At 41.2% G+C, this 19,170-nt stretch overlaps 1 protein-coding gene across 1 annotated transcript in view; it reads right to left on the reverse strand.

Moving 5' to 3' along the window:
- Window positions 1-19,170, reverse strand: part of LOC122810122 (casein kinase II subunit alpha') — a 1,273,718-nt gene that overhangs the window by 222,265 nt on the left and 1,032,283 nt on the right. Inside the window, exon 8 of the mRNA XM_044081598.1 lies at window positions 16,524-16,608. Within this exon, the coding sequence (XP_043937533.1) occupies window positions 16,532-16,608 (77 nt within the window). The 3' untranslated portion in view covers window positions 16,524-16,531. The remainder of the gene's footprint in view (window positions 1-16,523; window positions 16,609-19,170) is intronic.

Consider the following 19,170-nt stretch of genomic DNA (forward strand, 5'->3'; position numbering starts at 1 on the left):
CTCCAGCTCTGAACTAAGTGCAGTCAGAGGAGGAATGGAGTTGGAGGATGGAGCCGCAACCTGCTGAGGTGGGCTGGAAAGTAATTTCGCAAGGGCCTGTGATTTAAGCAACCTGCTGACTACTCTCTCTACGTCCTGATCCGATAACCTAGAGGATCGAGAGGAGTGGGATGAAGAGCGATGACTGCGTTCACTTCCTAATAAGGGTGACACTGGCACCGAGCGGATCGGCTCCAATGAAGGAGACCTTGCTCGCTTGTGGCTCCGAGACAGATCCGAGGTAGCAGTTGGAGCTGAGGGAGGAGTTGACTTGTCGATGTTGGTCGGTACTGACAAACTTGATTGTTCAAGTCCAGGAGTCAGTTTCGAGGATGGAGCAGATGGCTTGACAGACTTAGAGGATTTCACTGGCTGAGAACCTTTAGCCGGGGAATCCTGTGGTTTCAATAATCCTCGAAGGATTAATTTGTTTTTGCGCTCCTGCAGGACCCTTGGACTAAATTCATGACAGAGCAGGAGTCCTGCAGGTGCACAGCCCCTACACAATAAACACAGCTAGTGTGCCCATCTGTCAGACATTTTGACAGCATGAGTTGCACTTTTTGAAGCCAGAAACTTTGGCCTCTTTAGACATATTACAAAACTAAACTAAGAAACAGTAAATTTTTTTTTTTTTTTTTTTTTTTTAGTTAAGGAAAAGAAAGGAGAGCTAACAAACGGCTGTCCTGGGGGGGTGGGGGTGGGGGACTCAAATTTAAATGCGTTCAGGGGAAACAAAGGCCTGCGAGTATGGAGCGATGGCCAACAAAGCTACAACACACAAGAAAGGTGATAAGAGAATGAAGTACTATATCTAGACAAAAACTTGATAAATTTTGAAGAATAAACAATTATAATAGAAAAAAACTATACTAAGCCTGAGCCAGTAATGAAGCAACCTCGCAGCTGAAGCGGCAAACGAGATCTGGGTAGCTGATGCTGGGCATTCTGGGATAAGGGTTAGCCTCCAGCCAGTAAATAGCTCTCGAGCTATAGAAGTAGGCAGAGTAGGAGCAGAGGATCGTTACTATGAATCTGAGAGACCACTCATGAGGCAGGAGAATGCATCTGCTCAGTTTGTCCACAATCACATTGGAATTCCCCCAAATGTGCATTGCTATCAGATAGCGGTTGGAGGCGACTGCCCATTGCCATACTCTCAGAGCTTCCCGACATAACGGATAGGAACTGGCTCCTCCCAGTTTGTTGATGCACCAGACAACTGACATTGTCTGACTGGACAGCAATTGTCCCTGATGGTAGGGCAGATTGGAAATCTTGCAATGCTAAAAGCACCACCTTCAGTTCTTGATATGCAAATTGGCTTTGCAGGGGGAGCAAGAGCCTTGGACCATCTTTCTCAGGAAATGCCCCCACCCCATCAGGGATGCATCTGTGGGCACTACTGCCTTGGGCTGAGGGGGTGAACAGGGGCAACTCCTTAACTCCTCTTCTGGCTTCATCCACCAATTCACATCCTGCTTGCATCGATTTGTTATGCTGATTGGATAAGACATGGGGTGTGTTAACAGACTACTGTGATGTCAGGAGCCATTGAAGCAGCCTCATGTGGAACCTCACCAGGGGAACTAGGGTGAGTATCACTGCCACTGACCCCAGAAGTTGTAAGACTAAGCGAGCTGGGACTATGTCTTGAGAGAATATCACTTGGAGCTGTGACCTTAACCTTTATAGTCTGTGAAGCGGTAGGGCAACCACACAGGATCTTGTGTTGAACGTCGCTCCGATGAATTCTATGCTTTGACTGGGTGCCAGTTTTGACTTTTCTTTGTTTATTAAAATGCCTAAGGACTCTGCCAGTTCTAGAATGTAGTATAAGGCATGAAGCAGTAGGTGCCTGGTGGAGGCGGTTAAGAGTCAATTGCCTAAATATGGAAATACCCAGAATCCTTGCAGCCTCAGATGAGCTGCTACCACTGACATGACTTTGGTGAACACCCTGGGGGCTGTGGTGAGACCAAAAGGCAGTGCGCAAAATTGGTAATGACCGGCTCCCAGCCGGAAGTGGAGGTATCTTCTGGAGCAGTTGCCCATTTTTAAGTGGCAATACACATCCTGAAGATCTAGCGAGCACATCCAATCGTCTTTCTCCAAAGAAACGGGAAGATAGACTGAACCATGACCATCCGGAATAGTCTGCCTGAGAAACTTGTTCAAGATACTGAGGTTTAGAATTGGCTTCCAGTCCCCTGTCTTTTTTGGCACTAAAAATCTTGAGTAAAATCTGGATCCTGCTTGGTCTGTTGGGACTGTTTGGATTACATTTTTTGGAGCAGCTTTTGAATTTCTTGAGGTGCTGCATTCCTCTGACTAGGTGGAACATTGGGATTTGCCTTTGTGGCCTTGGACAAAGATCGATGGGGATATAGCAACTTCTGGTAATTATTGTCTGCACCCAGGAATTTGATGTTATTGAGTGCCAGGCTAAGTGGTGCAGAGAAAGTCTTCCCCAAGCGCCTCCAGGGGTAAGCAATTGGGCCACTCAGGAGCACTGACAGGATTGCCCAGAGAGAATCTCTGGAGCCCTGGTTGCGCAAGCCCCCTCTGCCAAGGGAGGTATTCTTCCTGACTAGTTCCCCCCTCTGCCCCAGGGAGGAAACTCGCCACGTTTCCAGAAAAGGCCCTTGGGACTTCCTGAACCGCATCTTCCCACTCCTCTGATTCCTGGAATAGGGTCGTTCAGGAGCGGAAAAACTTACACCCACAGCAGAAAGGGTCTTTCCATCCTTTTCAAACCTGGCTAGTGTGTCTAACTTTTTGGCCAAACAACGAGGAAGCATCAATAAGTGCGCTGACAAAGGAAGACATAAAGGGGCCCGCAAAGTCACACAAGTGCATCCAGGCGTGACGTCTCATGACGTTGCCTGCACCTGCTGCTCTGGCCGCCCCTTCGGTTGTATGTGCAATCAACTGCATGGACAAGTTAGAGATGGATACTAGGGTGCAAGCTAGGAGGCAACCTCATCACATACCTCGTCAGACACTCCTCCTGCTAAGGTTCCTGAGAGCTCAGTGATCAGGTCCCTTTGAACACGAGTGAAATGTGCCAAATAATTCAATGACCATAAGGCAAAGATCATTGATGCATAGACCCACTTCCCTAATCTGTCCAATGTCCAAGACTCTCGGTTTGGAGGATGAACAGTTGGACCCACCTCTGCGAGTTCCTTCATGGCCACCACCGCCACCACAGCATCTACCGCTAAACCCTTGGACAAGTGGGGTTGATGACCTGGGGGAAGAAAGAATTTTGTCAGGTCTCTGGGAAATTGGCTCAATAGTGTCAGGGGCCTTCCAAGCACACTGCACGATGAGCGTGACTAACTCATCGGCAGGTGGGGTCACCCAGGAAATAGGTCGGGCATGGAAAGCCTGCAAGAAGACAGACTCGGAGGAAGTGTTGGTGGGCTTCCAGTCACCCCTCTGCTTTAAGATTTCTAGGATGTCTCTGAAGGAGACATCTTCAGGAGGTGACAGAGGGGACCCTTCCCCTTCATCATAATCTGTATCCTCAGTGAGAGATTGTTCCAGAAGATCAACATGCTTCCTCTTGCACGATCTCTTACGGGGTGGCTCATCAGGGGGGAGGTCTGAGGAGAACTCAGAAGAGATGGTACCCTACTACAGGGTGTCTTGCTGCTCTTGTGCCCGTTGTCCCAATGTAGTTCACTGTGACAGCTGCAAGCCAAAAGATACATAAATATGACATTCCGGAGTGAGTGCCAACTGTGAGCCTGCTGAGGCGAGCATTCCCTCCATAATCTGGAGATAGGAAATATACTGAATATATAGAAAAATGAAGCACTTAGCTTGGGAGCACGGCCTGACGCATCCTGAAAATCTCTATGTGGCAAACGAGATCTGAAGTTAAGGGAAGAGAGGCACTATGGGTACCCTCAGCTCAAGAGTTTCTGGCTGGCCCAAGATTGTTATAAAGGCAAAGTCAGTTCAGAGGATGGAACCGAAACCCAACTGTCCTGAATGAATGGAGAGAGACATTGGATTTTTTATTTTTTTTTTCACTACCCCTAATGAAAACAAACGATCATATTATACAAAATTTGAGGGGACCCATGTATAGGAAAAAAACACTTGGGAGCTAGTTCTTTCAATACCTGCTGCATATCCTCAAGGAACAAGTGCCTAAAAGGCATCAATATAAAATCAAGGACGTCAGTAGCAACTGCTCTAAACTGAGGTGCAGAAGTCACCCCTGACATTGTGTGATCAAACTTGTGGCAAATGCCCGTAGCCAATTCCATTAAAAAGAACTAACTTTGCCTGGGCCAAAAGGGGGAGCACCAACATGATCTTTGATAATATCTTCATAAGTACCTTGGGTATTGGTAGAAAGGGTGAAAATGCAGAAAGGAACACTCCCGTGTCCAAGGGAAGGAGAATGCTTCTGCCCTCAGAGCATGGCTACAAGGATATCTCAGACCATTTCCAACAGTCTGTTTAGAAAGTAGGCAAATAGACTTATTTGAAGAGCTCCTCACATCTAGACAAAATCTAGGTGGACACTATCTTCTGTTTCTACTCGTGAGGTTCTGTACAGGATCCACTAAGATTGGTCTGCACTATATTTTACTCTGACAGGATGTATGAGGCCTGAAGCAGAGAATGTTGTAAGGCTAGCTCTCAGGTCATCACTACCAACTGGCAAATAGGGTATGACCTTGTAAGCCCCTTTATTTGTTCAGGTACCATAACACTGTGGTTTCATCTGTGACTACTAAAATGGGACAAGGAGACCATAAGTGGTGAAGAACATTTAAGGTCTGGATCACCACCAAGATTTCTTTGACATTTACGTGCTTTGTAGTATCTGAAGGACCCCATTACCCCTTGCAATTTGTTTAGTAGCAAACAGCACAGTGTCACAGTACCAAGCAAAATTCACTACAGCGTAAATAAGGATTTACTTAGATTCCCGTGCCAGAAATAAAAATATCCACAGAAAATGCAAATAAGCAACGTAAAATCACGATTTAATGAAAAAAATGGCTACAGTGGTGTTATACCTGTAGTAAATATAAAAATGTTGAAAAAAATTACAAAAATGCAATATTTTCCTGTCAGAAATTCAATGAAGTTGATAAATGGGCCTTTTAGCACCCTGCCAAGAGACGGTCCCTAGTATTTAACAGACATCACAGAAAGTACAGTTGTGCAAGGTCTTACCATAACGATAGATGTTCTTCTCTTCACTGTTGAAGTATTAACAAGAAGGATTCCTCACCTAGGGTGGCCCGACATCCAACCAGTATACCAAAGACTTCTACTACGTACAGTACACGGTACATTGCATGTATGATCCTTACGTAAGCAGGGCATAAAAGCAACATCTGGATATACCATCCTCAGAACTGAATGTCAAGGAAAGGAAAATAGGTTAACAGTACATCCAGAAGATAGAGAGGACCAGGGGGGGTAGCAGGAAGGGATTCAATACTGCAACATTGAAGAGAGGGGGATTGAATACTGCAACACTGAAGAGAAGGACATCTATCACTATGCTAAGATTTTACACAACTATACTATGTCCTTCTAGTCTACTGTTGCAGTATTCTTAACATGAGCGAGAATGCCAAAGCTCAGGAAGAAATATGGGTGGAAGAAGGACCAGTAGAGGTCTCTAGAAAGCCATGAAGGATGGCCCTAGCAAAATCAGCTCTAGCTCCAGAATTCCTAACCAACTTGTAGTGTTTGTTAAAAGTATGCACAGAAGTCCAGGTAGCTGCCTCAAGAATGGAGTTAGTGTCCAACTCCTTGAAAAAAGCACAAGAAGCTACAGCCCTAGCAGAACGTGGTTTAACACAGAAAGGAAGAAGTCTAGGACACTTGCACCTAGAGAATTAAATTTAGATATTAACTTGAATTTTTAATTTTGGTAAAGTATATTTATATATTCACACATTTATACATTTCTATTATTTTTGTATGCATCATTGTATTGGTATTAGGTTTTTTTAAATGTTTAATTGGTTAACTGTTTGTATTAATTAACTGAAGATGGTTTAAAATGGCTGCATGGTGACAAAATTTTTCCTCTGAAGGCACTGACCGGAGGTACCAAAATGCCAGTAAAATTCTTTTTGCAGTATTCAGTGGCTCAGTTTCATTTTTTCTTTTTTTTTTTTTTTTTACAGTTGTGCGGTGATGTCCATTGAAGGAGCTGCTGCTTTTCCTGAAATTTTTAGTACTCAAATGGATTACACGTTACCTGATTTAGTGAGAGAGAGGAGAAATTGGCTAAACATGACCCATGGTCGTCTGACTGCAATGATGCATACGATATAAGGTTTGACGAATTGAAAAAATTGATGGTGAAAGAAGTTACTTTATTCTATGCTACGAGACTCCTGGAGAAATATGCAAGTCTTTGCATTTCTCAGAGGGGACTGAGGGTTGACAAGTTGCCTGCCTTTGAATTTTCTGACTATGATGTAGACTTATTGGAAGAATGGAAGCAGATAGCACAGCAGTGCACACTGAGCTAGTTAAAAGTACTGATCAAGCACAATACTAGAGCACATAAGATCCAGCAGTAGATCTCTGTTACAGGAAGGTCTGCTTAAAGATGCATCCACAGTTGTATTTTCTAATAGACTGAAAGATATTAAAAGTGAACTTCAAAAGGTGGAAAATTAGGTGTTTGAATGTAAAAAGATAAAGCTTAATCATGATATTAATCATTACAAAAATACCTTAGTTTTCTCTTGGCAAAGAAAGCCGGGGGGGGGGTCCCAAATGAAAACCATGGAATCCAGGCCATGCAATGCACATGACTTCTGTTTTGTCGACGGAAACCACTATCAGTAGAAAAAGTGTTTCTTTCGCAAGCATTGACATGGATAAACAATCAGCAAAACTTGGAACGGGAGAACAATCGGGGTTGCAATCCAATAACAGGAAGAGGTGGAAGAAATAAGGGTCGCAACAAATGCAACTGAATTATGCCGGCTTGAAGTTATTCATCATTTCAACACCAAAGTGACTTTTCTTTTTGGGACACAGACTTCTTTTTCAGTGAGGCAAGTCTGCAAATATTGATTTGAATATTGTGAACTTATCGGACTTGTATATTTCGCAAACTGTGACCAAAAAAAAAAAAAGACTACTTTGGCTGATGTTTTATTTGATGTTAAACGTTTTTGTCACAAATTGTATTTAAGGGTGCACTTTTACTCACAAAAACAGACCGATGTGTCTCCAGATATGGACTTAAGCATTCACTGTTGGACATACCCATATATGAAAATGAGTTTTGTGCCTCTGATGAAGGGGAAAATGATTTGATTGATGGTTATGATGTTAATGAAGTTAGTCAAGATTTAGGTATGGGTTATGGTAAGCTATCCATGCCTAAAATGCCTAATATCAATTTTTTCATGCCTCCAAAAAAAAATCACCTGTGCTAATTAGTTTCATAGGTTAGTACTAAGCTAACTGCCCTTGCAAGTCATTTGAAGCCTAGCCAATTATCCCTTGTGAGACTCAAACCCTGCACTTTGTGTTTGTAAGGCAAACACCTTAACCATTAGGTCACCCTGAAATATATTGTAAAAAAGCTGAATGTGATCATCTGAAGTTTATGAAACTTGATATGATGTACAAGTTGGACAAGCAGGAATGGTCAGTTTTGAATCACCTTAGAAGGGCCAATGATAAATATGCATTTTTACAAGCAGATGGAGATAACTAGGCTATGTCTAAGATACAATATCAAAATGGTATAGGATTTATTATCCAATGAGGATGAATATGTGAAACTGTTTAGCAACCCTATTACACAATATAATTCCATGTTAATGGACATTTTGGAACAGGAAGAGAGAATAGGTTTTTTGTCCTCAGGATGTTAAGTTGTTTATGCCATATCACAGGGACCCTACTTTTCATGCTACACGCAAGATTCATAAAAGTTTTAACTGAACCTCCAGGTAGACCTGTTATATCAAGGTGCGGTTTGTGTGGAAAATGTTGGTATTTTTTAGACAGTTATTTAAAAAAGTATTTAAGCAAGATTCCGTCACATATTAAAAATACTAATGAATTTTGTTCACTGTTGAAAGGCATGGAGTGGAGGGATGAATTTTATTGGGCTACAGTAGGCATCAAGTCCCTGTACACTAATATCAGGAGAAAGTGGGGTTTAGAAGCAGTTGAAAAGTTGCTGGGTAAAGCACCCTGCACTTCTTTCCTGGTAAAATTGCTGGAATTTGGTTTGACACAACTATTTCTTTTTCAATAGTGAGATTTTTCTTCAAAAAGGAACAGCAATGGGGTGAATTTCGCCCCCATCATGCACCATAATTTGTGTGTCTTACTTAGAAAATTGTATGCATGCATACCATGGACTTCGTTTTGGGATTTGTGTTATGGTACCAATGTTATAAAGACCACCTCATTTTTATTTGTAAAGGTGATGTGAGAGACTGAAATATTCATACAACAGTTGAACAACCTGTTTGGGTTGGAGTTTACTTTTGTTGCCAATAGGCAGACATAACAATTTTTGGATATAGAGATGTATACGGACGGCAACAATAGAGTGCAATTCAAACTTTAAAAAAAAAAATGACTGCAGTTTTTTTTTTTTTTTACGTCAGTAGTTCTTATCCACCCATTTGCTACCATATGGAGAATTTAAGCACATTTATGAACACGTCTGAAAGGTATTTATTGGATAGTGAGTTTATGCAAGTTACTGAGAAGTTGTTAGAAAGAGACTACTCTGAAGCCTCTATAGAAAAGGCCAGAAACAGTAAAACATAGTACTGGTGGGTTTTCCACCTTTAATAGGTATAATACGAATAGGATTTCTAGGAGAGCTGTATTAGGGACTAGATGGGATGAAATATTCCTTGTTACTAAATTCTCTCCCTTTTCTATCATGATGAAACAATAAGTAGAAAGTTTATGGCCTGTGGTTTGTTTTGATGAAGCATTGGGAGCTCTGTTCCCCAAAAAGGTGACTTTCTCCTATGGTAGATCCAGTAATTTAAAATAAATTTTAAATTCTAAGGGTGTTGTAGGAGGGGTCATGAAGACAGGCATGCACAGATGTGGGAAATGTAAGGTATGGCAAGGGCCAGAAATATTTCTGGTTCCAAGGTTAATAGTAGAAAGTATGTGGTCCTTGACTATTTGTTGTTCATATGGGGTGGTTTATATAGTGGGATGTGACTGGAATCCTATGAAGTGGTACATAGGTCAAACTAAGATAATGGTAAAAGTTCATAATATTAGAGCATTTGGGGGATGTCAGAAGTAAACATGTGGACAGTAACTGCAAATCATGCTCATAAAATACATGGAGGGACATGATGATAGTTTTTATAGTGCGTTAGCCAAATCAAATTTAGAGAATGGGGGTAATTTTGTGCAAAAATTGTTGGAATTGGAAATAAGACATATTAAGACAGTTGCACCCAGAGGATGAAATGTGGATATTAACTTGAATTTTTAATTTTGGTAAAGTATATTTATATATTTACACTTGTTATTTATGGATTTGTACTAATATTTTTGTATGCATCCTTGTATTGGGTTTTTTAAATGTTTAACTGGTTAACCGTTTGTGTTAATTGAAGACTGAGCTGAGGTACCCGAACTCCAGTAAAATTATTTTTCCATTATTCAGTGGCTCAGTTTCATTTTTTTTGTTTTTTTAGAGAGATCGAAAGAAGGCCTGAAGATCCTCTGCCTTTTCGGGTGGTAGAAACATTTTCATTATGTCTGCCTGGATTCAGTAGACCAGAAAAGTGTGGTCTTGGGATGGAGCAAGGATGGATTTTTACTGTGAAACCCAGATTTCCTAGGAGAGTACTAATATAGTCTGTAGGTTCTGTTGAAGAACCTGAGGATTCGGGGCCTGTAAGAGCAGGTTGCCCAGGTAAGGGAAAATATGGATATCCAGGAGTTTGCAGTGAGCAATCACTGGAACCAAACATTTTGTGAAAACCCTTAGGGCTGTAGAGAGGCCAAAAAGCAATGCAGAAAATTGAAAATGCTACTAACTCACAGAAAAACAATTTCCTTACGTGGGGTGAATGGGAATGTGGAGATAAGCATCTTTTACGTCTACAGAGGCAATGAATTCCTGTGGGAGAAGCAGAAGAAAAAGGGTCTGTAGAGTTAGCATTCTGAAGGAGGGAACCTTTAAGAGGTGTTGAGGTGAGATGAGTATAGGACTGGCCTCCAGGGGCCATCCTTTATGGGGACTAGGAACATTCTTGAATAAAAATCCTTTCCCTCTGGAGGTACAGAGGACTCTCGGAATGATGCCTTGTTGCCACAAATCTGACAGGAGGTCTGGGAAGAGATGAAGTTGTTCTCCGCGTGCCTGTGGAATGCCCTGAAAGGTGGGAGTGGAGTGCCAAACCATATATATCATTTTTGGATTATGGAAAGGACCCAACTGTCTTGAGTAATGGTTTCCCACGTCTTGAGAGGAGTTAAGAGGCGGGGGGGCATTTACAGGATAGTGACATACTCCCTGCTCTGTCCGGAAAGGGCTTTTTTGTTGGGAAGGTAAGAGCACAGAAAACTAGGGCTCCTAAGGCACTACCCCTAGAAGCTTTGTTTTGTTGGTGCTGAGAACAGCTGTGAGCAAAGACAGGCTTGGAGGGAAAATTCCTATGGAACCTGGGCACCAGGGACACTAAAAGGTGCTTTAACTCGGAGTCCTTAGACTTTTCTTCTATGGTTTTGAAAAGGGCAGCTGCAGCTGGCCCAAAAAAGGCTGTACTGTCCAGAGGGCAATCCATGAATTTGAATTTGAAATTGTCCTGCAGTGGCTGAAATCTATGCCATTAGAATCTTCTGAGTACTGACCCGGTAGCATCTCCCCTATCGCAGGCCTCTGCAACATCATAGCTGCATTTGATGGCGTATCTTTGCACTTGGGAAGAAGCTTCTAGAAGATTCAGGACTAACTGCTTTCCCCGCAGAATCTGGGAGGTCTGAGATAGCAGAAGTTGCCTGACACAAGTTCTAGGGAGTATTTCGTCATACGTGTTAGGCAGTTGATGGCTCTGAAAAGCAAAATGGCTGAAGTGCATGCCTTTTTCCCTAGTCTTTCCAGGGTTCTACTCCTTGTCCGATGGGAGTAGTGAGGTAGAAGGCTCCTAGAAGACTTGTCAGTAGCAAAAGAAATGACCGTGGGGTCTGCAGCCAGGCACCTGAAAAGAAATTGACAGTCCTTAAGGACTTTGTAGAAATGGTCAGTCTTTTTAGGAGCCTGAGAGTCTGGATTTTGGGATGCATGACGGAAAGCATCCAAAAAGGCTAGATATACTGGTGGCACTGCAGAAAAGCTGGAAAGGTCCTCTTGTAAAAGTTGGTAATATCTTTTCTGTACATCCGAGATTTGGGAAGAATCCCACTTAAAATGTTCATGCATTTTCAGGATGTCTCCCCAAAGGCACTTCCTCCATGGGAGTGTCTGTACCTACTGACTCCTCCTCAGGGGAGATGTATTCCTGAGGGGAGGGGATATGAGTACAGTAGCCTAAAGATTCATCAGAAGAGGTTTTGTCTGAAGAGTCTGGGTTCCTAGCCCTTTTCTGGGAAATTTGAGAGGCTAGGGTGGGGGTAGGCTGAAAGGTAGGCTACTTAAGAGCCATGAAGCCCTGAAAAGACTCAGAGAAGGTCTGCAAATCTGCAGCAGCCTTATTTGCAGTGGAGACATGCTTTGTATTTTGTTTCTTCTTTGCTGGAGAGACTATCGTTTGTTAAATCAGGGGTCAGGATGAATGTGTGAGTTCAAAGGCTTCAGTTTGGAGCAGACTGGTAACAGACACTTGTTGTACATTCCTAGGTTCCTCAATGCATTTGAGCCTGGGTTCCCACTCAACATCCAGATCACATGCCTGTTCCACCTCTTGACATATGGTCGCAGCAGAAGTCAACGCGACCTCAGAAGTGTGTTTGGCCTGTCTCCAGGTCAAGTGCCTCGGGAGATACTAGCGAAAAAACACACAAGGCAGGCACCCAAGAGTAGTAAGTCCAAACGCCAAAAAGGTGCGTGACAATGTAAGTGAGTTGTAGCAGCTGAAAACTTTTCCAACAGGGTGCAGTCTATAGTTGAGAATCAGTAGTCGAGTCCAAGGTGAAAAAAACGTAAAAAATCCCTTTAACGCAGAATTTATTAGTTTACAAAAGTTTAGCGTTTTCGCTCGAGGCGCAGCTCCAGCTTCCTCAGAAATACAAATAATTTACAAACAAAACACCACTTTTAAAATGCTAAGCGCGGGCTTTTTTACTGTTGTGATTTAAAGAGGTATTAGCCCTTCTTTTAGTGTGCTGTGTTACATCAACACTAAATATGCTGATTCGACTACCCTAATTCATATGGTATAAAAAGAGGAAATAAAATAAATAAGTAAAACCAGCAACCCCGGACTGCCAGCCTCCGCTGTGTGCCCTCTAAAGTAGCTTATAAGCATGTTGGTCATTTCAACTCGCAATTAGCCAGTATAAAACACAGTTCATAGACATTAAAACATGAATTAATTCCTACCTAGCACAGTGGAAACCCTGGCTAGAAGTACAAGTAAGAATAGTGTTAAAATTGTGTTAAAAATCAATTTACCTAACAAAATTATATGAAACAATACGCGCTGTGATTTCTGTGCGATAACGCTCCACCTTAAACCTACTAACGTTTTAATGACAAAGCTGTCTTTTAAAAAATTAAGTTCAAGTATTGTGCTTGCAATAGCTCACTGTTAGTGTTATGATTGGAAATAACCATAATGCAAAACAGCGGGGCGTCGTTCATGCCCATACACAAAATTTATAATCTATTGCTAAGCTTAGTGGACCTTTACTAGAACTAGTTGTACCCTAAACAAAAAAGAACAGTGATATTGTGCAACAAATTTACTTTCAAAGCGAGATCTTCCTACCTAGTTGGGTAATTCAACATTTGACCTTTTTAGTTTCAAAATACAAATAATACTACAGTACTCCTTTAGACCAAGGAAAGGGGGTGTGTACAATAACAATGTGTCTTTCGCAACAGGACCGTCCCCCTCAACTTGTGTGTTTCAACGTTTGTAGCTTTTTAGTTTTAAAATGCAAGCAATGTTACAGTGCTCATTCAAGCCGGGGAAGGAGAATGAGTCCAATAAAAGTTGCCATTCTAATTCTCTGTTTTCAAGAAACAGAGAAATTGAACCCCCTCTTTCCAGTTTGTTAACTTGGTCTATAGCCAAAAATTGAAAACTGTGCCCAGGATGTTTATCAATATGCTTTGCTAATGCGTTAACTTTATTGTGCTTCCTCATAGCGTAAGAATGTTCATATACCCTGTCGCGCATTCTCCTGTCAGATTTGCCCACGTAGAAGGCTGAGCAACAGGTGCATGTAGCTAAATAAACTATAGACCTCGACTCACAGTTTAGTTTATGTTTGATATTGTATTTCTTGTCGCGTATTGTAAAAGAACTTGATGCCCTTACTAAATGACAATAGTTACAGTTGCCACATTGAAAACAACCCTTGTTCTTTAATTGCCAATCGGATGCGGTAGGTCTTTCCAAAATTGATTTCAGATTACTTCCCCTTCTATAAATAATCCTAGGCTTAAGTCCGAGTTTTTCCAAAAGTTGTTCATCATTAGTGATGATGATTAGCTACTTTAGAGGGCACACAGCGGAGGCTGGCAGTCCGGGGTTGCTGGTTTTACTTATTTATTTTATTTCCTCTTTTTATACCATATGAATTAGGGTAGTCGAATCAGCATATTTAGTGTTGATGTAACACAGCACACTAAAAGAAGGGCTAATACCTCTTTAAATCACAACAGTAAAAAAGCCCGCGCTTAGCATTTTAAAAGTGGTGTTTTGTTTGTAAATTATTTGTATTTCTGAGGAAGCTGGAGCTGCGCCTCGAGCGAAAACGCTAAACTTTTGTAAACTAATAAATTCTGCGTTAAAGGGATTTTTTACGTTTTTTTCACCTTGGACTCGACTACTGATTCTCAACTATAGACTGCACCCTGTTGGAAAAGTTTTCAGCTGCTACAACTCACTTACATTGTCACGCACCTTTTTGGCGTTTGGACTTACTACTCTTGGGTGCCTGCCTTGTGTGTTTTTTCGCTAGTTTTTCACGTCTTGTCTTTGCCTCGGGAGATGCGTCAGATGGGTGAGGAAGCGAAATGCTTCAAAGAACCCTCCATGCGCTTAGTTAACAATTTAAGCCAGTGGTTTTCCAGATATAAAGCTAGTGATGAAAGCCTACTTCTAAGGGTCTTGGGAATGAATGAATGAATGGCAAATACTAGGCAAAAAAGACATTGGGTAGGGCTGTCCTTATGTGGAATTGGTCTTCCACACTGGCACTTGCCCTTCCTGGATGGCATAACAAAATAGCAAGAAAAGAAATTCCCCAATGGGGCACTTACCTGAAAGAAGTGGGAAATGCTGGAAATTGTATGACCGATGGTCGGAACTGGCATTCTGAATGGCGGCAGAAAAGTTTTGGGGATGGTATGCGCACGTGTCTGTTTTATGACCTACATCCAACTACAGCCAATGCCAGACGCACCCTACACAGCAGCAAAAGACTTTTGTATACTGGCTGACATCAGGCACCTTCTGGCAGGGATATCCTTCAAGTAAAGAACACTGCAGCAAGTGAACAGAAGGGCATTTGACTCTGTGTAACAGAGTTAGGCCTTACCTTGATGGGAGGAGCTTAGGCAATTCCCTATCACAGAAAGTCAAAGGAGGAGACTCTGAGCTCTGGATGCCTGCCAGTGTAGGAGTTTATGCAAGGCAGAGAACCCAAATGCTACTGAGACTGTGTAAATGATTATCATCTGGAATCATCCTCAATAAGACCATAAGCTTGGCTAAATACATATCTAAACATAGCTAGCAGGAAAGGTGAACAGTTCCTTAGATTTTTGGGCCAGTTCACCTTTTGAAGAATCAGACTGGACGGACTCAGTGTTCACTCATGTCTGCAGAGTTACATCAAAACCTGTAGCATTAGACTGCTATCTATACAAGGAAGCCCTATAGTCCTTACCTCTCAAATGTACCTCATTAAGGGGAATGCATCTTATTTGGGGGTCTCAAAAAGTTCATGTTCCTCAAAGTTCCCACTGAAAGGGTCTTTCACACATTCACTGTTAGGAATTTAAGTGAAGTCCATGATAAATAAAAATGAATCATTAATTCATTAAAAGGTCTTCTTTATAAGCAAAACCAGCATATTTTAACCATCCTATGACCCTCTTAGTTGAAGATGTCAGTAAGTCATCAGTACGTGTTCCACATGTTGCCCATCTGTTCCACAGTACGAGGGCAGGTGTTCCTCATTTTGGAGATGGAAGGTTGACAGCTATGCTATAGTCAATTCTGAACAGAATCATAGTCTCTGATGTTAGCTGACTGTTAAACACACTCAGCTAAGGAAACTGCATCAACTCTATACATGGTAATAACCTGATTGTTGTGTGGTGAAGTATTTTTCTTCTATGAACTACAATAGAGGACAAAATATCTCTGGACTATTATGTATGGCAAGGGGTCTCTTACCCAAGATCTCTCCTGTACTTAAAGGGTATAGTTCTTGATTCAGATAATGGAACAGCCCCAGAGGATGTCTGATCCCCATAGAATAACAGAAGGCTGCAGCCTTACACCACAGGGTGACAAGGAAAGAGTTAAGTGGTCTGCGAGCTGACTTAATACAACAACAGATTCATAAATCGTAGGTGAAGGCACGTTTTGTTGATTTTTTTTTTCTTTTGTGTAGGTGCAAACTGATTTGATGGGTGTGAGGCAGCCATATCAGGATCCATCACGTGAGAGACCTAAAGTAACCATAATGCACTGACACTATTAAGGGCTGAACTGCATAAAATATAGGAGAATCAGGTTAAACTGTGCTAAGCTTTGTTCTACAATCTGATAGTGTAGTAAATACAGAGCACCAAGCAAAACTCACTAATCTAAACAGTGATACAGTGGATATAAAAAGTTTACACACCCCTGTTAAAATGCCAGGTTTTTGTGATATAAAAAAATGAGAATACAATAAATCACTTCAAAACTTTTCCCACCTTTAATGTGACCTATAACCTGTACAATTCAATTGAGAAACAAATCTGTTAGGGGAAAGAATATAAAAAATAAAAAATGTACAATACGCTGGTTGCATAAGTGTGCACACCCTTAAACTAATACTTTGTTGTGTGTGCACCCCTTAAACTAATACTTTGTTGAAGCACCTTTTGATTTAATTACAGCATTCAGTCTTCTTGGGTACACACCTGCCATCAATTAGAGACTGATTAACCCCAAATAAAGTTCAACTTCCCTAGTAGGATTTTCCTGACATTTACTCAGTTGCCTGCTACAGCAAGCGCCATAGATTCTATTACAGGGGAAGCACATAAGTTCCCTGTGCTTTCAAACCACATGTAGTAACAGACCTACCTGTTGCTTCATCGTGCTGAGGTGGAACCACTGGTGAGGAGGTTACTCTCAGGGTTAGACAAATTCTGCTCCTTTAGTACAGGGTCTACAATGACAGGGAAGAAAGAGAGGCATTTAGAATTTTAGTAGCTTCTCATGCATATAGGTTTTTAGCTTCAAAAGTTCTGCATCACAATAGTTTGAATTTCTTCTGTATTTAAAAGTCACTACACAGGCAACTGGACAGATACTGTCCTGAGATAAAGCTACCATTTATACTCACCGATTTACACTACATCTTAAAGTCAACTGCTAAGAATAAGCAAATCAAAAGCTGAACTTTAAACCCAATATTAGCTAACATTTTCAAAGTTTTCAAGTACGGCAGTACATAATCCATTTCCTTCTAATGCCCTCAAGCTCACAGAGTTCAGGTCGTGGGCATACCTCTCAACCGCTCAGCACAAGAAATCTGGACACAGCCTAAAATAATAGGGGCCAACAAAGGCTCAAAAATAGGGACCAATTTTAAATATTACTCTTATAAACAGAAAATTGCTTGAAAAGGATTTGTTAGCATTCATTTTCTAAGGATATAAAAGCTGAAACTTAAATATATGTCATTATTTAGTGACTTCAACCCTTGGTAATTTTCCAGAAAAACAAATTTTATGAGGAACAGACCAAAAATATGAGGAAAACTCTGGACAGTTGAGAGCTATGCATGGGCATATACGTTCACTGTTTTTAGTAGATGAAAAAAGGAAACCAATATTCCTACTACATATGAGAAGACTTCTGCGATGATGTGAGTTATCTTACTGTTGAGCTTCTCCTGTGAAAAGTTAGCATTTTTTGGACAGTAACACTCTGCAACAGATTCAGTTGGCGACTATGAATGTTGTGATGTAAAGTATTAACTACTTAAGTGCACAGTTTGCTCTCTTGCCCCAAGAGAGCAAGTTTTTGCAAAACAAGAAAAGATTATCACGCTAAGTAGGTACTGACTTACAAATACAAAAAACAAAGCTAGCAGGAGTTCCGGTGGGAGAATTTTCCTGTCTCAAAAATCGTCCCTCTCAAAGTGCAGTTGTGTGAGCAACGCATCACAGAAGTCAATGTTCAAGAGGGACTCAGCTATTCAATACTATTCATTCAAACTTACAGGAGGCAAAAGTCTAAACTTCCAGTCTGCCTTCTAAATTTTTTTATAAATATGTGCTGTTAGCCTGCCTCCTCCCTACCAGACTTAAGATTTACAAAGAGGAGAAGATAGCACCACTACTCAGTTACTCTGGATGGAAAACCATCAAGAAAGTAAACCCTTGCCCAATGACTCACCAATCTATAAAGGCCACAAAGCACTTCATAGTGTTATTTCTACATATATAACAAATGGGAAATATTGATCTAGTTCTTTATAATTGAGAAAAATAGAAAAAGGAAGAGAGACTGCAACAGGCAAGTACATCCAGGGCCGATGACTGTGGGAGCTTATAATGCATCTTAATTCAGCTTCAACTATTCTGATGATTAGTTAACACAATTGTACTATGTTCACTGCAGGAACGCATCTGGAAAGTACTAATGCAGACAAAGAATTGCCTTGCATAGTGCCGAGGGCAGAATCTGACCTGCTCTTAAACTGAATGTCCAGTTTGTATAGGTTAGAAAACTATGACGGATGTCCAAAAAGTTGGTACACAAATGCCTTAAGCGGATATGTTTCTTGAAAAGTGCAGTGGTAGGGGTTGTTACCCTTGTGGAGTATGCCCTTACTGTGACCCACAACTGCTTGTTGCTTGAGTCATATAAAGACCATAGTTTACTAAACATTTTGAAAGAGTATTCTTGCAGACTGTCTTACCAATTTTGCCTGACAAAGTAGACAAAGAGCTAGTCGATTCATATGTCCAACTTCTTTGGTCCTAGGAGAGTAATAACTAAACTGTGTATAGATATCTAAAAGCAAAATCATTCTTCCCTTTGGTTTGTGGACTACAGAAAGAGTGGGTAAACTGGACTGAATACCAGGCGTGTACCACTTTTGGCATAAAGAAGTGAATGGTTTTAAGACTTACCACATCATTTTGGAAAGAGACAAGATCTATTGTGCAAAGAGCCTTGCAACTCTGACATCCTCTTGACTAACGCCTCTACAAACATCAGTGTTTTACAGGTAAAACACCAAGGACACAGATGTACTGGCATTAGAAAGCCAATATTACATCTTTCAGTGAAAGTGCAAATCTCAAGGAGGATACACTCATTTACTAGACTGCTTCAGGTTCAGATCCCCCATCACAATATGCTTTACCAAGTACTGGACTGACAATGGATTCCAAAAGAAGCACATTGTGATGACCATCTCTTTTTGAAGACTGCTGCTTTGCTACTGGCAAGTAAGCTCAGTTAAATATTTTCAGTTTTTCTGTGTTATAAACTCTGTGCATGTATGTGGCCTAAAGCTAATTTGCTAAGAGTTGCCACATGCAAAGATGCAAATCTACTGATTGTGACAATTTTCCATTGGGATAGGGGGGTAGACATTCCTACAAAAACTGGGATAAGTATATTTCTGTTCTTACTGATTTTGATATGTACTCTAGTGAGAGGAGAGAGAGAGCCTAGCCATTTCTAGACCTCGGATGTAGAACCTTGAGTTTTT

This window comes from Protopterus annectens, chromosome 8.part1 (assembly GCF_019279795.1).
Source record: "Protopterus annectens isolate FY-2018-M chromosome 8.part1, PAN1.0, whole genome shotgun sequence".
NCBI classification, from domain to species: Eukaryota; Metazoa; Chordata; order Ceratodontiformes; family Protopteridae; genus Protopterus; species Protopterus annectens.